A 27,939-nucleotide genomic window follows, 5' to 3' on the forward strand; every position below is an offset into this window, starting at 1 on the left:
CCGATATAATGAAATATTGAGCATGCACGCCGCGTTGTTTCCATAACAGCGACTGGAGATATGCATGGTCTCCGGCCAATCACAAGCTCGGTGCGCTGCAGGAAACGCATCTCTGCAGAGCCGCGGCTCCGCGGCTCTGCAGAGATGCGTTCCCTGCAGCGCCTCCGGGCTGCAACGGAGCTGGGCTCGGACCTGCCTCGGTAGAGTCAACAACAACACCGTCTCCGGCTAAAACAACCACTACTGTGACACGCAAGCGTGAAATCTGACGTCCCATTCACCCTCTCTCTCGCAGGGATCCTCCCTTCAGACCTTCAGACCTGCAGACAGTCAGTGCGTGCAGCGCTGCAGCTGGTTATTATGTGACAGCGGCTTAGGGTTTTCATTTACGACCAATTAAACAGAAATACATTTAATAGGTGACTGCGACCTGGATTGATTTTTTCCTAGCGGCAATGTAAAGATGGCGAGAGTGCTGCACAACTTGCTGCTGTTTGTGCTCAGACTTGCGCTGCGGATCCGCGTCCTGGGCTACTGGTCCCTGGTCTACGGCTACTGCGCTCTCTGCGCCGCCGTCGCCCTGCTCAAACTTTGCTGGAACATCGTGCTGCGGCCGACGGCCACCTTCCAGTGGGGGGTTCGCGAGGCTCCGCCGGCGTGCCTGAATGACACGTCCTTGGGAACCCACTGTTATGTCAGGATCAAGGTAAGGCGCTTTGAGGCTGATTTATGGATCCGCGTTACACCGTTACGCAGAGGCTACGGCGTAGGGTACCGCGGCGACGCGCGCCGTACCCTGCGTCGGTGTAACGCGGAACCATAATTCAGGCTTTACACTCGTCCCCGGGAGGTGGGAGGGTCCTTTGTGTTGGTGCTCCTCGGTCATGCCGGGGTTTCTCGGGAATGAGACGGTTCGACACCCTTTTTCCAGCGTCGTGACTGACGAGCCTCCCCGGGCCTGGTTTACCAGCTACACGCAGATTTCTGCGTCGGAGTGTCGCCGACAGCGAGCTCAGGTGGTGCTGAAGGGACAGCTCCTCCGGCGCTGAAGGGACAGCTCCTTATTTATGTTTAAATAAATTTAAAACATTATAAACTATAAAGTATATTATCAAACACATTCTAGAATGTGAAACGTCAATTTTATATTTTGCCTCATTTATTTTTTTGTCTTCTTTAGCATTGTTTGTTTTCATGGATTAATGCTAACGTTTCTGATTTAAGTTGGTCACTAGATAAAAAGGGTAGGCACTATAAGCTAGGGCTTCAGCCTACACATTTTTTTATATTTTCTGTTTTGTAAAAATGGTTTCACTTGTACAAGGCTTAAGACCGAAATAACGACTATTCATTCATTCATTAAGTAAGTAAGTAAGTAAGTAAGTCAATTTTATTTATATAGCACCTCTCATAGAGAGAAACTCACAAAGTGCTTTACATACAGAAAAAACAGTAAAAACATGAGGTAATTAAAAAGCTGCACAATGTGTCTCTAAGGACAATAACAAACAGAAAAGAAAGAAAGAAAAAGACAAAAAGAAAAGAAACAAAAATCATAATACATCAATAAATGCCTGCTCAAAAAATAGCGTTTTTAATTTGTTTTTAAAACAATAATTTTTGTGGGAGCATGTTCCAAAGATGTGGAGCAACTGCTTGGAAAGCCCTGTCACCTTTGGTTTTTAGATTTGTTTTTGGCATTGTTATAAGGCCCTGATCAGCCGACCTTAAGGCTCTTTGTGGCTCATAGCGTGGGACCAGATCTATGAGGTACTGAGGAGCCTGACCATGCAATGCTCTGTAGATTATAACTAAAATTTTAAAATTCATTCATTCATTCACTCCTCAGGTGGAGCTGAAGGGACAGCTCAGGTGGAGCTGAAGGGACAGCTCAGGTGGAGCTGAAGGGACAGCTTTAATGGAGCTGAAGGGACAGCTCAGGTGGTGAAAGGATAGCTCCTCCGTCTCGCGTCTCCCTACAGCTTCACATCCACCCGAACAGGCGTTAAACATTATATGGGCTAAATAAAAATGTTCAAATCTCCCACATTCAGTCTGAGTTCACGTCCTTCAGCTCACTATAAGCAGTATTATTTTCAGTGGACTGAACTCCTCCATCTAAAGTACTTTTAGATGAACCCTGCGCAGCCTGCAGTCCGTAGTGCTAAGTATATCAATAGTCTGTAATCACTGATCTTCGACCTGATCCTCATATTATTTAATATGTTGATCCGTCTTAGCCATAGGAGTGAATCCCTTTGTTGTTCATGTTTTGTAATTTGAAATATATGAATCTCAAATATAAATTAACTAAAAGTTATATCTTTATATAAAGTAAAACGAGAAAAGAATGCATACAACAATAAATATATTCAAAATACTTCAAATATATAGTGCTTTATAAGCTGTGTAAAGTCTTATATTAATGACAGTTTTGTCCACAAACTGAGATTATCATAGAGAGTCAATGTTAAGGTCATGTGAACAAAATGACAATCTTTTTTAATTAATCAGAGTGGAGATGAAAGTCCTCTAGTATCCTTACACGACTGCAGAGATGACCAAAAATGCCTACGGATCCTAATCCAAATTTTAAAATATACAAGCAACACACTGATTTAGAATATGCATAATGCATGAAGCTTTTTGCAGAATAAAGTGCATGTCAAGTTGAATGACAATGCAAATAAAACGATTGCGATGCAAATATTCCCACTGCTGCAAGAGTATATTGAATATTTGTCAGTGCATGCCAAAACATGATGTATCACTATGTCTTGGATCAGAGCTGCTTTCTTATATAATCAGTGAAAAGCCCTAAATCCTGCCAAAAATTCCAGTGAGAATCAGATCAGGAGGGCCTAATCGCCTCAAAATAAAGACAGGAAATCATATCGTACAGATAATACACCTCATAACACAGGGGAGAGGATTTGCATCTGCTTAGAAATAACACAAGTATTTCTCTTTTTGTGTTGTCAATACAGTCCTCTAATCTGCAAGTCATGAGCACACAGATGTTGCACGCCACGAAGATCTGTCATGTATGCAAGCTATCCCACACTTATTGGGCTCTCTGGGTTTTTTAATAAGACTGAACTTTGTCTTGTGCCCAACTGTATGTTTACTGGTTAAGATACTGTAAAGAAGAAGAACGTTTCTCACTTTTGTTAATGTTCTACTTGTGCTGCATATCCAAGTTATTGTGTTAACCAATTTTGAATTGAGATACTGGATTCTTCAGAATGATTATAAAAGAGAAATCGTGGATACTTTATTAATCCACAGGGAGAAATGTTTGTCACAGATCAGTTATGACCTGATTTAAAAGAAAATTCACAATGTTCTGAAAATATTGCAACAATAGTAAAATATAAATATGAAAAGACTCAATAGCACTAATCATTTTAACAAGACAAAACTAAAATAAAGTCTGGATTATAAAACTTAACCTAAAAATATACAATTGGCATGTGGAAAAGTGATTTGTGGTGTGCGGCAGCCATACTGGAAGCTTTGAACTGCTGCGCTGCAGTGCTTTGCATACTTATAGTTACATTGCAGGCAGGAAAGTGTTGAAAAGTAAAGTCTTCATCTTTAGCTTTTAAATTACAGCTAGGAGAAGCACACAGCTGCACTTAGCCACACAACAGCACCAGAACTGCGTATGCAATTTATAATCCAAATAATACACAGCAAGGTAGGTTCATTTGTATCACGTTTCATGTACAAGACAATTCAAAGACGTACTTTACATAAAAACATTAAAAACTAAAAGAGTTTAAAACCTGAATAAATGAGGACAGACAGACATAAGTTAAAAAAGAATCAAACAACTCATCAACAAATGAGATGCCTTGCGTTAGATAAGTAGTTTACAACCTTGACTTAAAACATCTGAGAGTTTCAGCTGCCCTGGTGCATTCTGGGAGCATAAAAGCCAAGTAAGGTAAGGTAACTTTATTAATACCCGAAGGTAGATTTGTTTGCAGGTAAAAAGTAGAAACTTACAGCAACACCATACAGTACAGTGACAGTGACAAACAGACAAACAGGAGAAAACAAAAACACATGCTCCAAATTGAATAAGCAATACAATAGATAAATAAATAAATAAATAGACCTAGATGGAGGATGGGAAAGCATGTCCTATTTAGGGCATTAATAGCCGAAGGGACAAAACTACATTTATACCTTTTAGTTTTGCACAAAAGCATTTTAAACCTACGGCCAGAAGGGAGATACTGGAATTTACCGTATAGTGGATGCGATGCATCATCTGAGATGGATCAGCTAGTCCCTGTAGCTGCACATTAAAGAAGGAGACAAGTTGAGTTGTGCTCTCCAATTAGCTCACTGGCCACCTCACAATCTGATTAAGAGAGTTTTTATTTTAGGGGTACGATGCCAAACCAGGACACTAAGCTAATAGAGATTATAGATTCAATAAAACATCTATACAACTTGGTGAGCAGCTTTTTATCAATGTGTAAAGATGACCGCTTCCTTAAGCAGTGGAAACGTTGGTTTGCCTTTTTATAGACGGCCTCACAGTTTTCCACAAACGACAGTTTGCTGTCTATAATGGTCCCAAGATATTTATACTTGTCCACATATTGTTCCTTGTCATTGGTGAGTCTCCTGAAGTCCACATGCATATTTTTAGTTTTTGAGATATTTAGTTGAAGGAAGGACTGCTCTCACCAATCCACAAAGTTCTGGATGATTGGACCATGGAAGTCTCATCGTCCCTCAGCAAGCTGAATGATGCCTCCTGTTATTTGGTTCTAACTCTGGATACAGGAAGTAGGCGTGACCCTGACGACCTGAGGGTCCTGTTTGGTTTATGGACCAGGAGATCAGAGATGTATTTTTGCCCAAGACCATTCAGAGATTTATAAAAAAGAAAAACAAACAGAGCAACGTATACAGCCTCTTTCTTTCTGAAGTCTCACTGAAGTAAAGAACCCAAAATGTGGTGGATTTCCCAAGAACACAGCATGACAACAAGATCTCAAACCCTACGTTTACAAATACATACCGTAGTTCAAAAATGAATTGAGGGTCAAGGGTCTTTTGCATTGCATTGTCTGGGCATTTGAGGGTGGAGTTCAACAGTCTGATGGCCACAGGAATGACCTCCATTTGGCGCAAATTTGCTGAATGTGCTCCTGCACCTGAGAGAACATCATGGAAGTGGTGGTGGACATTGAACAAGATGACATGCAGGTCCTACATGACCAGCTTCATCCCCACAGTGCCACTGGCTTTTCAGATAAGTTTGAGTCTGTTTGGCTGGACTACTCTGTCTGCTGCCCCAGCACACAACAGCATACAGCAGAGTGCTACTGTAGCTGCCAGGAACTCACAAATATCCTTAGCAGGGCCCCACATGCTTGTCTGTGCATACGTTTATCAACAGAAAACAAGATCTTCCTGTCACTTTCCAGCAGTTTTTTACTTTTTCATCTGATTTTAATTCATATCCAACTAGACGCAGTGGCAATCTTCATTTACCCTTCTGTCCAACATCTAAATATAACATTTAGATCCAAAACTCTGGAATGACTTGAATGTGTCGCTGAAGTAAACATTATCTTTTACCTCCTTCAGAATGTTATTAAAAAAAAACATCTTATTCCATCTTAACCTTCAATGTCTTTATCTTTAATTTAATCCATGTTCTATTTTACGTTTATATTTATAATTTGTTTAATTTGTGTACATTATCTTTGTTACTTCATCACAGTTGTTGATGGGATTGGAACTCTGTACTCCCTTCGGGCTTCATTCCCTCCATGCATTAAAAAAAAAAAATGTGCTAAATAAATAAACGAAAATCGAATGAAATGTTAAAGGTTTCAAACAGAAGTTAGAGAAAGTTTCTCATGATTAGTCAGTACACAATATTTATGCATGCACACAACTTTCTGAAAGGGCTCTTAAAATGTTCAAGATATGTGGTGATAATGTTTATTCTGTTTCCATTTTTCTCAGATGTTCATTGGCTCAATAAGAAATGCTGTATTTATGTATTAAATACAGCATTTCATCCTCTGCTCATGTTCCATGTGTTCAGTGTGTGTGTTAATGTGTTTGTGTGTCTTCTCTCTGCCCAGGAGTCTGGTCTTAGGTTTCACTATGTTGCTGCTGGAGAGAGAGGAAAGCCACTTATGCTGTTTTTGCATGGCTTCCCCGAGTTCTGGTAGGTCAAATGCTTGTGGTATTAGTGAGCGCTCTTCTAAACCAAACTATAATATTTAGATATGTGCAGTTGCTCTTTGTTTCCTGCAGGAGTCCCCTATTTAAAACGTATCTTGATTCAGAGAATTCCTTCACGGGGATGATGCAGCACTGTTAAATCTCTTCAGACGGGTTGTGGGACTCCAAACCGTAACGCACATCGCCCTCATTCACAGACATGATGAGCCATCAGAGGACAAGAGGTCCACAGTGTTCAAGATCAGAGATGATATATGATGTTGAGTATTCTGGTTGGATTGGGGCCAAAGAGATTGTCAAGAGCTGTAAGCCTGGCCATTTCTCCAGAATACTGTCCAACACAGGGATTAATTATCGGCTGATGGAGCCGTTTCTGCTTCACTGCCATATTTCTCATCGAAATAATGAACTTTGCTGAGTGTAAAGTGGTCACAAAGTTCACGTTATGCTTTTCTATAGCGTTTTGATTCCCAGGGAAGAGGAGGCGAATGTGTACGTGCAGTTTCTGTGTCAGAGGGAGGATGGTAGGATCCGAGGGCTTTACTGTGCCTCAGTCCTCATCTATATTCTAAGATCTGAGGGTTGGGTGCCCTGATCCCTTCCTTACTCATCACAATCAAAAGAAGGCTCTGCATCCTGCTCACCTTATCTTTCAACGGATACAGAGGAGGCGGAGGATGGGCTTCAGGGCTATCTACATTACAGCAGGAAAGAAAAAAGGAAAAGGAAGTCACACCATACCATGAGTGGCAGATTAGACAATAAAGCAGTGTCTATTACCCAGGGGTGACTTCCATTTAGCTAGAAAGAAAGACGAGTGTTAACTATATGATACTACAGACTTTTGGATACTTTAAAAGTTGAATATGATGAGTAGTTTTGTAATGGCAGCCTGTAAAAACCTAACTTGGCTGTGCCTTGACATCATACTACCTAAAGTGAAAGACTGAGTTTAACCCACGCTCATTTGCAGTGAAGTACACTACCTCTGATTCCCAGACAGCCTGCAGAGAACAGTTAACTTCAGCTAACTGCAGCACCCTTCGACGTCTGTACACGCAACATGAAATTGATTGTTTTTCATGTAAAATTAATTTCACATCTACCAAAAACTATTAATCATTCAATAGGATCTATTGAATGATGTCATTAAAAGGAGCTGACATGACTATTTTGCTCCAGCTATCCAATCAAGCGCTTAGTCTGCAGTGTGCTTGAATCATCACAGAGACTGACGAGACATGAAAAGGTATCCCAACAACAATCCCATAACGATTCTGGTGAACAATAATCCTCGATAAAAAATGTTCTTTTTCTTTTTAAAATTTAATTTAGAAAAATCTATTGTTCAATTTAATATTCCTGGAAGATGCATGTCTCTATTGTAAAATGGTCTTATTTTTTTCCACCATATTATCTCACTTAACGAGGCTTAGTAGGGAAATATGAACAAAATTGTAGTGTAAGGTCAGAAGAAATTACTTTGAACTGTTGTTTACTTAGCTATCAGGTTTAAACAGGAACAAAAGGATGTATCTGGTGGTCAAATTAACCTTCACCTACAGGTTAAACTATAAATATTAGCAGAACAACACTTAAGAAGCTAAGTAAAGAAGTGTTGGTGAGCTGCCAAAAGGACCTCTACGTCTAAAGTTAAAGGGCAGTTGTGCTTAAGGGTAGTATTAAAAAAAGATTTTGTGGAGAAAAGGTCAAACACTGTCACAACTGTTATCAGACAGAAGACACGAGTCAAGACTTTTGCAGCTTAAACTGAATGTGTCATGCATCATTTTCCTTTATCAGGATCTTCCTAATTTAAAATAATATATTATTTATTTACAACTCTAAATATAAAACTACAAATACCCAAAAACTATTTGATATTGCATTATGCAATATTAAAAAAAGTTATTTATTTAACAAGGTGAGAAGTGCAGAAACCCTGGTGTTTTCATGTACAGAGGCTCCGGTCCTTGGTTCAAGTCCCAGTCTCTGTGGCCTTTTGCTGCATGTCTTCCCCCAATCTCCTGTCTGGTTACTGTTAATAAAGATCACTAGAGGTGACATATTTAAAAGTGTAGAAACTCTGAAAGGATGATGGGTTTTGCTTGATTGGCCTTGTCTGTGTCCCTCAGGTTCTCCTGGCGCTACCAGCTGCGTGAGTTCAAGAGTGAGTTCCGCGTGGTGGCCGTGGACATGCGCGGCTACGGGGAGTCTGACCTGCCCCTTTCAGCAGAAAGCTACCGCTTTGATTACCTGGTCACTGATGTGAAGGACATTGTAGAGTACCTAGGTAAGGGGGAGGGGGGGAGTGCTTGTGTGTAGCGTTGAAGTGAGTCCAGGGACTGGACAGCGTTACGACAGCGTTTCTGCTCAGCAATAGATGTATCAGTCTTGAGCTGTGGACAGCCCTCAGGCCTGCGGCACTGCAGAACCAGTCTCATTGAGCATAGGACAAATAAAAGGCTGGCCGTTTACTGACCACATGCCCCTAACAGAGAACAAGCTACGGATGATACGCATGCACGTGCATACAATATAGTTTGTGCTCCCCACTTCAGAGCAAGCAAATTAATCAATGATGGTAAAAGATAGGGAGCCTGGATCTGCCTGGGTCTGGGTCTGTGATGTCACAGTTCCCTGCAGATCTATCACATTTGTCAGACTTAACAAAGCAAAAGCGGCTCATCATACAGTATCCTGTATGAGTTTTTTATTTGGTCATTGTAGCAGGGCGAGTGCTACGGGGGCCCGACCGACAGGATAGAGAGGACACGGAGTTTTGTGCAGAACCCTTTTATTAAAGCAGAATCACCGCCACACGGGCAAAAGCGCAGCATCAGCCTACATCAGCAGCTTCCCAGTCCTCTCTTGCAGCTCCTCTGTCTCTCCCTTATAAGGCTGGCAGGGTGGAGAGGTTGACGGGCCACACCTGTGTCCCGTCAGCCTGAGTGGCTGCAGCTCCTCCACCCTGCCACAGTCATCACTTCAGATGCCTTAATATGTGTTTTCATAACATGTTCCCTTTGAAAAGGTAACGTTGCCTTTTATATAAAATTACGATGGGTATCCAGATTGAAGCTGGGTGAAAGTCAAGCCCAGAGGCACTGTGATGTCTCTGCAGACATCGGAGCAAACGCACAACACTGTAAATCACGAATGAGATCAAATGTACTACATTAAAACAATCTTCAGTATTGATGCACCAAACAGGTTACCATAGTCAGGGGTGCACACAAGCCGGTACTCAAGGACCAGTCTACTGCACATTTTAGATGTTTCCCTGCCTCAACACAAGGCAAGGCAAGGCAAGGCAAGGCAAATTTATTTATATAGCACAATTCAACACAAGGTAATTCAAAGTGCTTTACATTGACATAGGCAAGACGCTGATAGACAAGGCTGTGTCACCAACAGAGTTGTGTAGACCTTGATGGAAAGCGACCATTAATTTGAATCAAGTGTGTTGATGCAAGGAGACATCTAAAACATGCTGTAGACTGGCCCTGGAGTACCGGCTTGTGTGCACCCCTGACCATAGTGACCATAGTGGCTGAGTACAAAAACAAGCTTACCTTTTTTCCAAGTTAGAGTCTGGTTATACTTTTAATTCAATCTTTTGGATCTCATCATTAATGTTTATAGTGTGTGTACTCACACATATTTATTTAGATTTTTTTAATGATTGCTTCAAATACTAGACGTACACCAACAGCGAAAGCTTGTGCCCCACAGGTGGTAAACCTACCACAGTTTAAGAACAACTGCACCATGGCGTCTTGCCTATAATAATCTCTCTACATCAGGTGTTAGAGCACACATTAGTATACATCCACTGTTAAAATATTTCACTTCTTATCATTGGGTCATGGTTGAGTTGGGGGCAGTGAGAGCTGGGTAGTGGCCGAAGGCAGGGAGCCTGGCGGTCTGATACTCGGCCGCAGAAGCTGGCTCTAGGGACATTGAATGTCCCCTCTCTGGTGGGGAAGGAGCTTGCGGTGGTCGACGAGGTCGAGAAGTTAGACGTAATCAAGTTCACCTCGACACATGGCTCAGGCTCCGAAACCAATCTCCTTGAGATGGCTGGACCAGATAGTCAAATCTCAGATTGAGGAGGAGCAGTGTGGTTTTTGTCCTGGCCGTGGAACGGCGGACCAGCTCTACACCCTCAGCAGAGTTCTGGAGGGTGCATGGGAGTTTGCCTAACCAGTCCACATGTATTTTGTGGACTTTTGTGGAAAAGGTATTTGACCGCGTCCCTTAGGCATCCCAGGTTCTCGGGGAGTATGGGGGGCTGGAATCCCTTTTATGAGCTTTCCAATCCTGCTACATGTGGTGTTAGAGCTTAGTTCGCATTGTCAGCTGTAATTTGGACTCGTTGCACGTGGGGGTTGGACTCTGTCAAGATGGTCCTCAGAATTGGGTCTCTGCTTTTTGCAGATGATGTGGTTCTGTTGGCTTCATCAGACCAAGACGTTCAACTCTCACTGGAGTGGTTCACAGCCAAGTGTGAAGCGGATGGGATGAGAATCTGCACCTCTAAATCCGAGACCATGGTCCTCAGTCGGAAAAGGGTGGAGTGCCCTCCTCGGGTCGGGATTAAGACACTGCCCCATGTGGAGGAGTTCAAGTATCTCGGGGTCTTGTTCACAAGTGAAGGAGTTGGAGATTGATAGGTGGATCAGTGCTGCGTCCACAGTGATGCATCTGTCGTAGTGAAGAAGGAGCTGAGCCAAAAGATGAAGCTCTATATATACCAGTCGGTCTACGTTTCTTTCCTCACCTATGGTCAGGAGCTGTGGGTAGTGACCGAAAGACCGAGGCCGCAGACACAAGCTTCATCTGCAGGGCGCCTGGGTTCTCCCTGAGAGACGGGGTGAGAAGCTCGGTCATCCGGGAAGGGCCCAGAGTAGAGCTGCTGATCCTCCACATCGAGAGGAGCCAGATGAGGGTAGCTCGGGCCCCTGGTGAGGATGGCTCCTGGACTTCCGAGGTGAGGTCTTCCGGGCATTTCCCACTGGGAGGAGACCCTGGGGAATACCCAGGACATGCAGAAGGACTACAGTATGTTTCTTGGCTGGCCAGGGAATGGCTTGGGGTCTCCCCTGATGAGCTGGACGAAGTGGCCAGGGAGAGGGAGGTCTGGGTCTCCCTGCTTTGGCTACTGCCCCACAACCTGACATCAGATAAGCGTAGGACAATGGATGGATATTATTGAAAAATACAGTATGTCAGATACCTCAGAAACAGCTTCAGACTCTGTCACCAAACTGGAGACCAAACCTTTGGAAATGGACAGATATGTGACATAGACTGATGTCCTGTGTGTGGTTTGCTTCGGCTGTGATATAATCCACTCATTACTTGGGTAGGAAAGTCTTCTGAGTGAGAAAGCGAGTAACAACAGCATTGATTTTCTTTTCTATTTCTTTTTATCTTAGACACGTTTTAACATTAGCATGGAAGTCTAAGGTTTATGTCTCTTACTGTCTTTGCTTCTCTTCCAAGGGTACAACCGGTGCTGCCTGGTTGGCCATGACTGGGGGGGCATCATAGCATGGCTGTTCGCCATTCACTACCCCGAGATGGTGACGAAACTTATCGTCCTAAACTGTCCCCATCCTTCTGTATTCGCAGGTATGATTTCACTTTGTGTTATTACAGAAATGATCATAGTTAATTTGGAAGCATTATTACTTCAGCTGCAAGTTTGCACCCGTCTTTACAGCCCTCTTGTGTGGAAAGTGATGAGACAGTGATTACAGGAGGCTCGTGTGAAGCTGGAGCAGCTGGTTTTAAATGGAGCAGATAGGGAGGCAGGCATGCAAACCTGCCTTTGATTTAAAAAGAAAGCTGAACTTGTCTCTCTCCTCCTCTCCCTCAGATTACGCCCTACGTCACCCGAGCCAGCTGCTGAAGTCCAGCCATTTCTTTTTCTTCCAGCTGCCCTGTTTCCCAGAGCTCATGCTTTCCATCAACGATTTCAAGGTGGTGTGTCATGTGAGGGCTTAAGCACCTCCAAGGCTGTGTGTGCATGTGCATGTACGTGAATATGTGTATGCTGCATATTATTACAGCCTCAGTCTGTTTTTAGTGTTTAGTGTGCAACCAGCTGTCAGAGACTGAGAAAAATTAAGGTGTGCATCATGCACCACTATACAACAATAGTGATAATCATTAGCATATAAATCAGCAAATGGGTGTTTTGGTGGTCGTTCTAACATTTATTTATCTCCTACACGATATAACCTTAAATAGGAGAGAGACAGAGAAATGTTTATTGTTTTTAAATGGGAAATGAGATGAGGGAAAGCTGACTCTTATCTGATCATTAAATATGAATTGACATGAACGCTGGAAAAAAACACTGTCTAGGCATGAAAACTGACCAAACCAGCAGAAAAGGTTGCTCTCAAATGACAATTAAACAGCAACTAACGCATCAAAGCCCACGTTTGGAAAATACATTGAGTCTTAAAGCATAAAGTACCATGCATGTGTTGACACTGGTTATCTATAATTCCACTAAAAAGTGGATTATTGAATTATCCTAAAATAGTAATGTTTGAACAATTTCCTTTTGAATTATTCAAACTATGCATCATGCATTTTTTTCTTCTTCAATATGTAACCGTGAAGATGTCCATCAGTATTTCTGAGTTAGTGTAAAAACGTTGGCATATGCAGAATTAGAGACCCAGCATGCAACGCTGTGGAGCCAGCAGTGTGCCAGACAGCCAGAAGTGCAGTGGAAGGTCATCTGAGGAGATTTCACCCACCGAAGTACTTTCTCTGACTCGTGTTACGGTCGCGTTGTTCACGTCCTTCTCTGGATCTAACTGTTCCAATCACACTGACTCACCGAGCCTTTGCTGCTGTCCCCGTTGCAGGCCAGAGGTGTCAAGTAACAAAGTACAAATACTTTGTTACCTTACTTAAGTAGAAATTTTGGTTATCTATACTTTTTACTTTTACTCCTTACATTTTCACGCAATTATCTGTACTTTTTACTCCTTACATTTTAAAAACAGCCTTGTTACTCTATTTCATTTTGGCCTTTAAAGAAAACTATCTAGTTAAATTGCTCCATCCGGATAGAGTGAATTTGGTTGTGGTTGTTTCAGATGTTCTTGTCCAGTTTTGTTCTTACATCTGTTCCCTCAGATTCCTGCAACTAAACTTGGATGTACATTCCAATAAAGGTTAGGATAAATGATAACATGAACATGAAGTTTGACTTTTTGCACCATTACAATACTTATAGGCAACTAGTCATCATATCTCCTGCTCTCTGAAACACATGTTAATGCTCAATAGTACACATATATGCTTCTTTAATATATTTGCATTATACTAAGATGCATTCATTTTCAATGGCTTTTGTCCTTAATGGCTTTTTTCCCCCTTACATTACTTTTACTTTTATACTTTAAGTAGTTTTGAAACCAGTACTTTTATACTTTACTTGAGTAAAAAACTTGAGTTGATACTTCAACTTCTACAGGAGTATTTTTAAACTCTAGTATCTATACTTCTACCTGAGTAATGAATGTGAATACTTTTGACACCTCTGTTGCAGGCACTAAAGGCCTTGTTCACCAGCCGCAGCACCGGGATCGGCAGGAAGGGCCGCTGGCTCACGGCCGAGGACCTGGAGGCCTACCTGTACGCACTCTCCCAGCCGGGAGCTCTCACCGGAGCCCTGAACTACTACAGGAACGTGTTCAGGTCGGCAATCAAAACACCAGATCAGAGCTTCCTCACAAAGCTTTTACATTCTAAAAGTATCCTATTATTTATAGACAAATTGAGTTAAAAAAAAAAATCCCATCTTAATTCTTGCACTTCAATAAAGCAGCATTAACGATTGAACTATTTTTAGATGTTTTCAGACATGCGATCTGTGATCGGTTCCTTCATCTGACAGACACAAAGGTTGTTAGCGTTGCTTCTGTTGTAGTGAAGAGAGAACTGTTCAATGCTCCATCTATTTTCAGCTCCACCATGGTTTCAGTTCTACTAGTCCTGGTTTCAGCTCTACTAGTCCTGGTTTCAGCTCTACTAGTCCTGGTTTCAGCTCTACTAGTCCTGGTTTCAGCTCTACTAGTCCTGGTTTCAGCTCCGCTAGTCCTGGTTTCAGTTCTACTAGTCCTGGTTTCAGCTCTACTAGTCCTGGTTTCAGTTCTACTAGTCCTGGTTTCAGTTCTACTAGTCCTGGTTTCAGTTCTACTAGTCCTGGTTTCAGTTCTACTAGTCCTGGTTTCAGCTCTACTAGTCCTGGTTTCAGTTCTACTAGTCCTGGTTTCAGCTCTACTAGTCCTGGTTTCAGTTCTACTAGTCCTGGTTTCAGTTCTACTAGTCCTGGTTTCAGTTCTACTAGTCCTGGTTTCAGCTCTACTAGTCCTGGTTTCAGCTCTACTAGTCCTGGTTTCAGCTCTACTAGTCCTGGTTTCAGTTCTACTAGGCCTGGTTTCAGCTCTACTAGTCCTGGTTTCAGCTCTGCTAGTCCTGGTTTCAGTTCTACTAGTCCTGGTTTCAGCTCTACTAGTCCTGGTTTCAGTTCTACTAGTCCTGGTTTCAGTTCTACTAGTCCTGGTTTCAGCTCTACTAGTCCTGGTTTCAGCTCTACTAGTCCTGGTTTCAGCTTGTGGCCGGGTGGAGAGGTTGACGGGACACGCACCTGTGTCCCATCCACCTGAGTGGCTGCCACGCCTCCAACCGGCCTGCCTTTATAACGCAGAGCTGGAGAGCAGAAAAGGGTCGGAGGAGCTGCTGTCATGCGGAGGTGCTTGTGCACTGTGTGTGGGTGGTCTGGGTGTTTGATTGAGAAATAAAAAGGGTCTGCACAAGCTTCGTGTCTCTCCATCCTTCGGGCGGGCCCCCGTGGCACGCACCCTGCCACACAGCTCTACTAGTCCTGGTTTCAGTTCTACTAGTCCTGGTTTCAGCTCTGCTAGTCCTGGTTTCAGTTCTACTAGTCCTGGTTTCAGTTCTACTAGTCCTGGTTTCAGCTCTACTAGTCCTGGTTTCAGCTCTACTAGTCCTGGTTTCAGCTCTACTAGTCCTGGTTTCAGTTCTACTAGTCCTGGTTTCAGCTCTGCTAGTCCTGGTTTCAGTTCTACTAGTCCTGGTTTCAGTTCTACTAGTCCTGGTTTCAGTTCTACTAGTCCTGGTTTCAGCTCTACTAGTCCTGGTTTCAGCTCTACTAGTCCTGGTTTCAGTTCTACTAGTCCTGGTTTCAGCTCTACTAGTCCTGGTTTCAGCTCTACTAGTCCTGGTTTCAGATCTGCTAGTCCTGGTTTCAGTTCTACTAGTCCTGGTTTCAGTTCTACTAGTCCTGGTTTCAGTTCTACTAGTCCTGGTTTCAGTTCTACTAGTCCTGGTTTCAGCTCTACTAGTCCTGGTTTCAGCTCTACTAGTCCTGGTTTCAGTTCTACTAGTCCTGGTTTCAGTTCTACTAGTCCTGGTTTCAGTTCTACTAGTCCTGGTTTCAGTTCTACTAGTCCTGGTTTCAGTTCTACTAGTCCTGGTTTCAGCTCTACTAGTCCTGGTTTCAGTTCTACTAGTCCTGGTTTCAGCTCTACTAGTCCTGGTTTCAGGTCTACTAGTCCTGTTTTCAGGTCTACTAGTCCTGGTTTCAGTTCTGCTAGTCCTGGTTTCAGCTCTGCTAGTCCTGGTTTCAGTTCTACTAGTCCTGGTTTCAGCTCTACTAGTCCTGGTTTCAGCTCTACTAGTCCTGGTTTCAGTTCTACTAGTCCTGGTTTCAGTTCTACTAGTCCTGGTTTCAGTTCTACTAGTCCTGGTTTCAGTTCTACTAGTCCTGGTTTCAGCTCTACTAGTCCTGGTTTCAGCTCTACTAGTCCTGGTTTCAGCTCTACTAGTCCTGGTTTCAGCTCTACTAGTCCTGGTTTCAGTTCTACTAGTCCTGGTTTCAGCTCTACTAGTCCTCGTTTCAGCTCTACTAGTCCTGGTTTCAGTTCTACTAGTCCTGGTTTCAGTTCTACTAGTCCTGGTTTCAGTTCTACTAGTCCTGGTTTCAGTTCTACTAGTCCTGGTTTCAGCTCTACTAGTCCTGGTTTCAGCTCTACTAGTCCTGGTTTCAGCTCTACTAGTCCTGGTTTCAGTTCTACTAGTCCTGGTTTCAGCTCTACTAGTCCTGGTTTCAGCTCTGCTAGTCCTGGTTTCAGTTCTACTAGTCCTGGTTTCAGCTCTACTAGTCCTGGTTTCAGTTCTACTAGTCCTGGTTTCAGTTCTACTAGTCCTGGTTTCAGCTCTACTAGTCCTGGTTTCAGTTCTACTAGTCCTGGTTTCAGCTCTGCTAGTCCTGGTTTCAGTTCTACTAGTCCTGGTTTCAGTTCTACTAGTCCTGGTTTCAGTTCTACTAGTCCTGGTTTCAGTTCTACTAGTCCTGGTTTCAGTTCTACTAGTCCTGGTTTCAGTTCTACTAGTCCTGGTTTCAGCTCTACTAGTCCTGGTTTCAGCTTGTGGCCGGGTGGAGAGGTTGACGGGACACGCACCTGTGTCCCATCCACCTGAGTGGCTGCCACGCCTCCACCCGGCCTGCCTTTATAACGCAGAGCTGGAGAGCAGAAAAGGGTCGGAGGAGCTGCTGTCATGCGGAGGTGCTTGTGCACTGTGTGTGGGTGGTCTGGGTGTTTGATTGAGAAATAAAAAGGGTCTGCACAAGCTTCGTGTCTCTCCATCCTTCGGGCGGGCCCCCGTGGCACGCACCCTGCCACACAGCTCTACTAGTCCTGGTTTCAGTTCTACTAGTCCTGGTTTCAGCTCTGCTAGTCCTGGTTTCAGTTCTACTAGTCCTGGTTTCAGTTCTACTAGTCCTGGTTTCAGTTCTACTAGTCCTGGTTTCAGCTCTACTAGTCCTGGTTTCAGCTCTACTAGTCCTGGTTTCAGTTCTACTAGTCCTGGTTTCAGCTCTACTAGTCCTGGTTTCAGCTCTACTAGTCCTGGTTTCAGATCTGCTAGTCCTGGTTTCAGTTCTACTAGTCCTGGTTTCAGTTCTACTAGTCCTGGTTTCAGTTCTACTAGTCCTGGTTTCAGCTCTACTAGTCCTGGTTTCAGCTCTACTAGTCCTGGTTTCAGTTCTACTAGTCCTGGTTTCAGTTCTACTAGTCCTGGTTTCAGTTCTACTAGTCCTGGTTTCAGTTCTACTAGTCCTGGTTTCAGTTCTACTAGTCCTGGTTTCAGCTCTACTAGTCCTCGTTTCAGCTCTACTAGTCCTGGTTCAGATCTACTAGTCCTGGTTTCAGTTCTACTAGTCCTGGTTTCAGTTCTACTAGTCCTGGTTTCAGCTCTACTAGTCCTGGTTTCAGCTCTACTAGTCCTGGTTTCAGTTCTACTAGTCCTGGTTTCAGCTCTACTAGTCCTGGTTTCAGTTCTACTAGTCCTGGTTTCAGGTCTACTAGTCCTGTTTTCAGGTCTACTAGTCCTGGTTTCAGTTCTGCTAGTCCTGGTTTCAGCTCTGCTAGTCCTGGTTTCAGTTCTACTAGTCCTGGTTTCAGCTCTACTAGTCCTGGTTTCAGCTCTACTAGTCCTGGTTTCAGTTCTACTAGTCCTGGTTTCAGTTCTACTAGTCCTGGTTTCAGTTCTACTAGTCCTGGTTTCAGTTCTACTAGTCCTGGTTTCAGCTCTACTAGTCCTGGTTTCAGCTCTACTAGTCCTGGTTTCAGCTCTACTAGTCCTGGTTTCAGCTCTACTAGTCCTGGTTTCAGTTCTACTAGTCCTGGTTTCACCTCTACTAGTCCTGGTTTCAGTTCTACTAGTCCTGGTTTCAGCTCTACTAGTCCTGGTTTCAGCTCTACTAGTCCTGGTTTCAGTTCTACTAGTCCTGGTTTCAGTTCTACTAGTCCTGGTTTCAGTTCTACTAGTCCTGGTTTCAGTTCTACTAGTCCTGGTTTCAGCTCTACTAGTCCTGGTTTCAGCTCTACTAGTCCTGGTTTCAGCTCTACTAGTCCTGGTTTCAGCTCTACTAGTCCTGGTTTCAGTTCTACTAGTCCTGGTTTCAGCTCTACTAGTCCTGGTTTCAGTTCTACTAGTCCTGGTTTCAGCTCTACTAGTCCTGGTTTCAGTTCTACTAGTCCTGGTTTCAGTTCTACTAGTCCTGGTTTCAGCTCTACTAGTCCTGGTTTCAGTTCTACTAGTCCTGGTTTCAGCTCTACTAGTCCTGGTTTCAGTTCTACTAGTCCTGGTTTCAGCTCTACTAGTCCTGGTTTCAGTTCTACTAGTCCTGGTTTCAGCTCTGCTAGTCCTGGTTTCAGTTCTACTAGTCCTGGTTTCAGTTCTACTAGTCCTGGTTTCAGTTCTACTAGTCCTGGTTTCAGTTCTACTAGTCCTGGTTTCAGTTCTACTAGTCCTGGTTTCAGCTCTACTAGTCCTGGTTTCAGCTTGTGGCCGGGTGGAGAGGTTGACGGGACACGCACCTGTGTCCCATCCACCTGAGTGGCTGCCACGCCTCCACCCGGCCTGCCTTTATAACGCAGAGCTGGAGAGCAGAAAAGGGTCGGAGGAGCTGCTGTCATGCGGAGGTGCTTGTGCACTGTGTGTGGGTGGTCTGGGTGTTTGATTGAGAAATAAAAAGGGTCTGCACAAGCTTCGTGTCTCTCCATCCTTCGGGCGGGCCCCCGTGGCACGCACCCTGCCACACAGCTCTACTAGTCCTGGTTTCAGTTCTACTAGTCCTGGTTTCAGCTCTGCTAGTCCTGGTTTCAGTTCTACTAGTCCTGGTTTCAGTTCTACTAGTCCTGGTTTCAGTTCTACTAGTCCTGGTTTCAGCTCTACTAGTCCTGGTTTCAGCTCTACTAGTCCTGGTTTCAGCTCTACTAGTCCTGGTTTCAGCTCTACTAGTCCTGGTTTCAGTTCTACTAGTCCTGGTTTCAGCTCTGCTAGTCCTGGTTTCAGATCTGCTAGTCCTGGTTTCAGTTCTACTAGTCCTGGTTTCAGTTCTACTAGTCCTGGTTTCAGTTCTACTAGTCCTGGTTTCAGCTCTACTAGTCCTGGTTTCAGCTCTACTAGTCCTGGTTTCAGTTCTACTAGTCCTGGTTTCAGTTCTACTAGTCCTGGTTTCAGTTCTACTAGTCCTGGTTTCAGTTCTACTAGTCCTGGTTTCAGCTCTACTAGTCCTGGTTTCAGTTCTACTAGTCCTGGTTTCAGCTCTACTAGTCCTGGTTTCAGCTCTACTAGTCCTGGTTTCAGTTCTACTAGTCCTGGTTTCAGTTCTACTAGTCCTGGTTTCAGTTCTACTAGTCCTGGTTTCAGTTCTACTAGTCCTGGTTTCAGATCTACTAGTCCTGGTTTCAGGTCTACTAGTCCTGTTTTCAGGTCTACTAGTCCTGGTTTCAGTTCTACTAGTCCTGGTTTCAGCTCTGCTAGTCCTGGTTTCAGTTCTACTAGTCCTGGTTTCAGATCTACTAGTCCTGGTTTCAGTAACTAGTCCTGGTTTCAGATCTGCTAGTCCTGGTTTCAGTTCTACTAGTCCTGGTTTCAGATCTACTAGTCCTGGTTTCAGTTCTACTAGTCCTGGTTTCAGCTCTACTAGTCCTGGTTTCAGTTCTACTAGTCCTGGTTTCAGCTCTGCTAGTCCTGGTTTCAGCTCTACTAGTCCTGGTTTCAGTTCTACTAGTCCTGGTTTCAGTTCTACTAGTCCTGGTTTCAGTTCTACTAGTCCTGGTTTCAGTTCTACTAGTCCTGGTTTCAGCTCTACTAGTCCTGGTTTCAGCTCTACTAGTCCTGGTTTCAGTTCTACTAGTCCTGGTTTCAGCTCTACTAGTCCTGGTTTCAGTTCTACTAGTCCTGGTTTCAGCTCTGCTAGTCCTGGTTTCAGTTCTACTAGTCCTGGTTTCAGTTCTACTAGTCCTGGTTTCAGTTCTACTAGTCCTGGTTTCAGTTCTACTAGTCCTGGTTTCAGCTCTACTAGTCCTGGTTTCAGCTTGTGGCCGGGTGGAGAGGTTGACGGGACACGCACCTGTGTCCCATCCACCTGAGTGGCTGCCACGCCTCCAACCGGCCTGCCTTTATAACGCAGAGCTGGAGAGCAGAAAAGGGTCGGAGGAGCTGCTGTCATGCGGAGGTGCTTGTGCACTGTGTGTGGGTGGTCTGGGTGTTTGATTGAGAAATAAAAAGGGTCTGCACAAGCTTCGTGTCTCTCCATCCTTCGGGCGGGCCCCCGTGGCACGCACCCTGCCACACAGCTCTACTAGTCCTGGTTTCAGTTCTACTAGTCCTGGTTTCAGCTCTGCTAGTCCTGGTTTCAGTTCTACTAGTCCTGGTTTCAGTTCTACTAGTCCTGGTTTCAGTTCTACTAGTCCTGGTTTCAGCTCTACTAGTCCTGGTTTCAGCTCTACTAGTCCTGGTTTCAGTTCTACTAGTCCTGGTTTCAGCTCTACTAGTCCTGGTTTCAGCTCTACTAGTCCTGGTTTCAGTTCTACTAGTCCTGGTTTCAGCTCTGCTAGTCCTGGTTTCAGTTCTACTAGTCCTGGTTTCACCTCCACTAGTCCTGGTTTCAGTTCTACTAGTCCTGGTTTCAGTTCTACTAGTCCTGGTTTCAGTTCTACTAGTCCTGGTTTCAGTTCTACTAGTCCTGGTTTCAGCTCTACTAGTCCTGGTTTCAGTTCTACTAGTCCTGGTTTCAGCTCTACTAGTCCTGGTTTCAGTTCTACTAGTCCTGGTTTCAGTTCTACTAGTCCTGGTTTCAGTTCTACTAGTCCTGGTTTCAGTTCTACTAGTCCTGGTTTCAGCTCTACTAGTCCTGTTTTCAGGTCTACTAGTCCTGGTTTCAGTTCTACTAGTCCTGGTTTCAGCTCTGCTAGTCCTGGTTTCAGCTCTACTAGTCCTGGTTTCAGATCTACTAGTCCTGGTTTCAGTAACTAGTCCTGGTTTCAGATCTGCTAGTCCTGGTTTCAGTTCTACTAGTCCTGGTTTCAGATCTACTAGTCCTGGTTTCAGTTCTGCTAGTCCTGGTTTCAGTTCTACTAGTCCTGGTTTCAGATCTACTAGTCCTGGTTTCAGCTCTACTAGTCCTGGTTTCAGTTCTACTAGTCCTGGTTTCAGATCTACTAGTCCTGGTTTCAGTTCTACTAGTCCTGGTTTCAGTTCTGTTAGTCCTGGTTTCAGTTCCACTAGTCCTGGTTTCAGATCTACTAGTCCTGGTTTCAGATCTACTAGTCCTGGTTTCAGTTCTACTAGTCCTGGTTTCAGTTCTACTAGTCCTGGTTTCAGTTCTACTAGTCCTGGTTTCAGCTCTACTAGTCCTGGTTTCAGTTCTACTGGTCCTGGTTTCAGTTCTACTAGTCCTGGTTTCAGATCTACTAGTCCTGGTTTCAGCTCTACTAGTCCTGGTTTCAGATCTACTAGTCCTGGTTTCAGTTCTACTAGTCCTGGTTTCAGTTCTACTAGTCCTGGTTTCAGCTCCACTAGTCCTGGTTTCAGTTCTACTAGTCCTGGTTTCAGTTTTACTAGTCCTGGTTTCAGTTCTACTAGTCCTGGTTTCAGCTCCACTAGTCCTGGTTTCAGTTCCACTAGTCCTGGTTTCAGTTCTACTAGTCCTGGTTTCAGTTCTACTAGTCCTGGTTTCAGGTCTACTAGTCCTGGTTTCAGTTCCACTAGTCCTGGTTTCAGTTCCACTAGTCCTGGTTTCAGTTCTACTAGTCCTGGTTTCAGCTCCACTAGTCCTGGTTTCAGCTCTACTAGTCCTGGTTTCAGCTCTACTAGTCCTGGTTTCAGTTCTACTAGTCCTGGTTTCAGTTCTACTAGCCCTGGTTTCAGTTCTACTAGCCCTGGTTTCAGTTCTACTAGTCCTAGTTTCAGCTTTACTAGTCCTGGTTTCAGCTTTGGTAGTCCTGGTTTCAGTTCTACTAGTCCTGGTTTCAGCTCTACTAGTCCTGGTTTCAGCTCCGCTAGTCCTGGTTTCAGCTTTGGTAGTCCTGGTTTCAGTTCTACTAGTCCTGGTTTCAGTTCTACTAGCCCTGGTTTCAGTTCTACTAGCCCTGGTTTCAGTTCTACTAGTCCTAGTTTCAGCTTTACTAGTCCTGGTTTCAGCTTTGGTAGTCCTGGTTTCAGTTCTATTAGTCCTGGTTCCAGTTCTACTAGTCCTGGTTTCAGTTCTACTAGCCCTGGTTTCAGTTCTACTAGCCCTGGTTTCAGTTCTACTAGTCCTAGTTTCAGCTTTACTAGTCCTGGTTTCAGCTTTGGTAGTCCTGGTTTCAGTTCTACTAGTCCTAGTTTCAGCTTTACTAGTCCTGGTTTTAGCTTTGGTAGTCCTGGTTTCAGTTCTATTAGTCCTGGTTCCAGTTCTACTAGTCCTGGTTTCAGTTCTACTAGTCTCCTATGGTTATGACTTGTGGGTAGTAACTGGCTGAGAAGGGTTACCTCTGCAGGACGGTTGGACCCTCCTTTGTAGACAAAGTGGAAAGTTCACCCATTCCGGAGGAACTTGCAGTGGATTCATTGCTCCCCCACATCGAGACAAGCAGGCTGAGGTGATTAAAGCATGTGGTGAAGATGACTTCTGGAAACGTTTTTGGTTGAGGAGTTTTGGGCATGTCCGGCCGGGAAAGCCCCGGCTGGACATGGACATGTGGTAGCCAGAGAGAGGGAGGACCGGGCCTTCTCCATGACCCAAATACAGATCAGAGTAAAAAAGAAGAAAAATCCAAGGCACTCTTCTTCAAATATAAAAAGCCTTTATTTGAAACGTTTTATTTGAAACGGCCTTCCTCAGGCTGTGGCCGAAACGCGTGGGCTGTAACCCACTTTTTAAAATCTTTCTACAGTACATGAAATACCCATTTCAAATAAAGGCTTTTTATATTTGAAGAGGAGTGCCTTGGATTTTTCTTCTTTTTTGACATCCTTTTTCCCACCAAAGAGCACCTTCATCACATGATTTAGATGAACCTTCTGAGCACTCTGGACTTTCTTTTTTGTACAGATGAGAGTAGGTTGATGGATGGATGAACGCCAGCACCTGTGATGGTACAGGAGCATGTACGTTTCCATGGGGGGTCCTGCATAATATAAAGACAGAAGGACAAAACATTAATACATACAGAGGGGCAAAGTATTATTTCAGACACCAGTTGTGCAAGTTCTCCCACTTAAAAAGATTATCAGAATCAGAATCAGAATCAGAAAGGGGGTTTATTGCCAAGTTTGTTAACACACACAAGGAATTTGTTGTGGTGATTGGTGCAATACAGTAAAAATAAAAATATAAAAGCAAACAAATATATGGAGATAAAATAAGAGATAGAATAAAATGCCGGATATGAGTCTTTACAAAAAGTGACGTAGGATGACAGATGACAGATAAAATGTATAAACAGAAATGAACAATATAAACAGAAATGTACAATATGGGGTTTTTAAAGTGTCGGATGTGAGTCTGTACAAATGTTACGGGGTTGGAATATTTACGTTAATGTAACGTAGAGTGGGATGGGGGGGCAGTCCGTAGTAGTCGGGGGGAAGGGGGGGTCGGGGCCTTGTTGACGAGGACAACTGCAGACGGGAAAAAACTGTTCTTGTGGCGTGAGGTTTTGGTCCTGATGGACCGCAGCCTCCTGCCAGAGGGAAGAGTCTGGAACAGTTTGTGTCCGGGGTGGGAGGGATGCCTGTAATTTTCATCACAGGTAAACTCCAACTATGAGAGACAAAATGAAAAAAAAAAAAAAAAATCCAGAAAATCACATTGTCTGATTTTTAAAGAATTAATTTGCAAATTATAGTGGAAAATAAGTATTTGGTCAATAACAAAAGTTAATCTCAATACTTTGTTATATATCTTTTGTTGGCAATGACAGAGGTCAAATGTTTTCTGTAAGTCATCACAAGGTTTTCTACGCTGTTGCTGGTATTTTGGTCCGTTCCTCCATGATCTCCTCTAGAGCAGTGATGTTTTGGGGCTGTCGCTGGACAACACGGACTTTCAACTCCCTCCAAAGGGTTTTCTATGGGGTTGATATCTGGAGACTGGCTAGGCTGCTCCAGTACCTTGAAATGTTTCTTACGAAGCCAGTCCTTCGTTGCCCGGGTGATGTGTTTGGGATCATTGTAATGCTGAAAGACCCAGCCACGTTTCATCTTTAATGCCCGGCTGATGGAAGGAGGTTTCCACTCTAAATCTCACCATACTTGGCCCCATTCATTCTTTCCCTACACGGATCAGTCATCCTGGTCCCTTTGCAGAGAAACATCCCCAAATCATGATGTTTCCACCCCTGTGCTTCACAGTAGGTTTGGTGTTCTTTGGATAAAACTCAGCTCTCTTTCTCCAACAAACCCAAAAAGTTCTATTTTGTTTCATCTGACCATATAACATTCTCCCAATCCTCTTCTGCATCATCCAAATGCTCTCTAGCAAACTTCAGACGGGCCTGGACATGTACGGCTTCAGCAGGAACGTCTGTCCCTGCAGGATCTGAGTCCCTGATCGTAGTGTGTTACTGATGGTTCCTTTGTTACTCTGGTCCCAGCTCTGCAGGTCATTCACTAGGTCCCCGTGTGGTTCTGGGATCTTTACTCACCCTTCTTGTGATCATTTTTACCCCACAGGGTGAGATCTTGGAGCCCCAGATGGAGGGAGATTATCAGTGTCTTGTATGTCTTCCATTTTCTAATAATTGCTCCCACAGTTGATTTCTTCACTCCAAGCTGCTACCTATTACAGATTCAGTCTTCCCAGCCTGGTGCAGGTCTACAATTCTGTTTTTCACGTCCTTTGGCAGCTCTTTGGTCTTGGCCATAGTGGAGTTTGGAGTGACTGTTTGAGGTTGTGGACAGGTGTCTTTTATACTGATAACCAGTTAAAACAGGTGTCTTTTATACTGATAACCAGTTAAAACAGGTGTCTTTTATACTGATAACCAGTTAAAACAGGTGTCTTTTATACTGATAACCAGTTAAAACAGGTGTCTTTTATACTGATAACCAGTTAAAACAGGTGTCTTTTATACTGATAACCAGATAAAACAGGTGTCTTTTATACTGATAACCAGATAAAACAGGTGTCTTTTATACTGATAACTAGTTAAAACAGGTGTCTTTTATACTGATAACCAGATAAAACAGGTGTCTTTTATACTGATAACTAGTTAAAACAGGTGTCTTTTATACTGATAACCAGATAAAACAGGTGTCTTTTATACTGATAACCAGTTAAAACAGGTGTCTTTTATACTGATAACTAGTTAAAACAGGAGTCTTTTATACTGATAACTAGTTAAAACAGGAGTCTTTTATACTGATAACCAGTTAAAACAGGTGTCTTTTATACTGATAACTAGTTAAAACAGGAGTCTTTTATACTGATAACTAGTTAAAACAGGAGTCTTTTATTCTGATAACCAGTTAAAACAGGTGTCTTTTATACTGATAACTAGTTAAAACAGGAGTCTTTTATACTGATAACTAGTTAAAACAGGAGTCTTTTATTCTGATAACCAGTTAAAACAGGTGTCTTTTATACTGATAACCAGATAAAACAGGTGTCTTTTATACTGGTAACCAGTTAAAACAGGTGTCTTTTATACTGATAACTAGTTAAAACAGGTGTCTTTTATACTGGTAACCAGTTAAAACAGGTGTATTTTATACTGATAACGAGGTAAAACTGGTGTCTTTTATACTGATAACCAGTTAAAACAGCTGCATTAATACAGGTAACGAGTGGAGGACAGAGGAACCTCTGAAAGAAGAAGTTACAGGTCTGTGAAAGCCAGAAATCTTGCTTGTTTGTAGGTGACCAAATACTTATTCTACAGAGGAATTTACCAATTCATTCAGTAAAAATCCTACAATGTGATTTCCTGGATTCTTTCCCCCCATTCTGTCTATCATAGTTGAAGTTACTTATGATGAAAATTACAAGCCTCTCTCATCTTTTTAAGTGGCAGAACTTGCACAATTGGTGGCTGATTAAATACTTTTTTGCCCCACTGTATTTTGTCTGTTTTGCTGACTTCAGGGTGTAGATTAAAATTTTTGAAACTTAATAAACATTAGCAGGGAAGACACTGAGAATCATTCATGTTAGTTGGGCATCTTAAATCATTAGTTACAGGAGGAGAGGTTGCCATGGGATACCATTCATTGTTACTCCTACTGGTAATCCCAGGCGCTGGTGGGTACATTTGCAGCAGATTAGCCTTTCACAAATGCCATCTACAGTCGAGAGTTTGGGGGAAGGAACATTTCAAACCCTTTGTCACTGACACAATACCATGAAAAACCTCCATTGACTTGCAGGAGAGACTCAGTGCTGGCACAAAGGCACGAGATCAAAGAAGATCCCAGTACATGCTTTCCTGACATGTGACCTCTTACGTGCATGACTGAGCGTGCCATCTGCTCGCTTCTCAAGCCATGCATCTCTGAACAGCATTTATATGCTTATGTAAAAGAAATTCCACTGACCTGTGCTCAATTAGCCTCTACGTATGCGCTGCCTCCTTACCTAACAGGGAAACGCACGGCACGGTCGTGTTGGGGTTGGGAGGGCGTTCACGCCACGCTGGAACTCACGCGGATAGACTACGTGGAAAAAGGTGTGAGAAATAAAAGGGGGGGGGGGGGGGGTCTAAGGTGATGTATCTGGAACAAGGATGATAAGACAAGGCAGGTTTATTTGTTGTTTAGCACAATTCAACACAAGGTAATTCAAAGTGCTTTACATCAACATTAAAAACGGGCAAGACACAATTAAACAGTAAATAACAAATAAAATGAAATAAAAATGATAAGAAAAGAGGTAAAATAATAAAAAGCACAAGTTGTTAAAAAGTAAGGACAGTAGATACAGCAGGTTCATCTCATTCTTACAATGGCAAGAATTACGTTTCTATACGGTCAAAACGTACAAAGACCGGGTCAAATACAGTATTACAAAAGTAATCAGTAACAATTTGTACGGTGAATTAAACCAATTTTACAATTCTATGCCACAATGCCTGTTTCCAGGTCTTATTTCACACAACTGACGAGAATTACGTTTCTATACGGTCAAAACGTACAAAGACCGGGTCAAATACAGTATTAGAAAGTAATCTGTGCCGATTCGTGCGGTGAATCAGACCAATTTAAACAATTCTACGTCACAATGCCTGTACCGCCAATAAGCCTTTGCTTGTTGACTCTTAACCATCACAGCTGATAAATGTCATGGTCTTTCATACATATTGACTCAAGTGTCTGGTACTGAGGCGGGTTTGTTCTCTCCAGGTTTTATTTGAAACCATGCGTCTCTTCCTGTGTCCTCAGCTCCCTCCCGCTGGACCACAACCACGTCAGGTCTCCGGTGCTGCTGCTGTGGGGCGAGCGGGACGCCTTCATGGAGCAGGAGATGGCCGAGGCCTGCCGCCTGTACATCAGGAACCACTTCCGTCTCAACGTCATCTCCGGGGCCAGCCACTGGCTGCAGCAGGACCAGCCCGACATCGTCAACACCCTCATATGGACCTTCCTCAAGGAGGGGGAGGGGAGAAAGACGTACAGGACCTGAGTCCGCGCCGATGCCGATGCCGATGCCGATGCCGATGCCGATGCCCCATCCAGCGACCTCTTCTCCCTCCACTCCCGGAAGCCTTGAAGATGCCTGTGAAACCAAGTGACATAGAGATAATGCAATCATTCTTTAAATCTTTCACATTTCAGATATTTGAAAGGTATGGAAGAGTATTAGGGCCATGCAGGAGAAAAAATATCTGAGAG

The 27,939-nt window shown here is 43.6% G+C and overlaps 1 protein-coding gene across 1 annotated transcript; it reads left to right on the forward strand.

The window, feature by feature from the left end:
- Positions 1-260: 260 nt before the first annotated feature.
- Positions 261-27,938, forward strand: ephx4 (epoxide hydrolase 4). The gene is made up of 7 exons (XM_061736996.1): positions 261-706; positions 6,120-6,205; positions 8,358-8,515; positions 11,731-11,859; positions 12,107-12,210; positions 13,802-13,950; positions 27,490-27,938. Exons 1-7 carry the CDS (start codon positions 464-466, stop codon positions 27,728-27,730), a joined length of 1,110 nt encoding a protein of 369 aa, XP_061592980.1. The 5' UTR covers positions 261-463; the 3' UTR covers positions 27,731-27,938.
- The last annotated feature ends 1 nt before the right edge of the window (position 27,939 follows it).

Source organism: Cololabis saira, chromosome 13 (genome assembly GCF_033807715.1).
Source record: "Cololabis saira isolate AMF1-May2022 chromosome 13, fColSai1.1, whole genome shotgun sequence".
Lineage (NCBI taxonomy): Eukaryota > Metazoa > Chordata > Actinopteri > Beloniformes > Belonidae > Cololabis > Cololabis saira.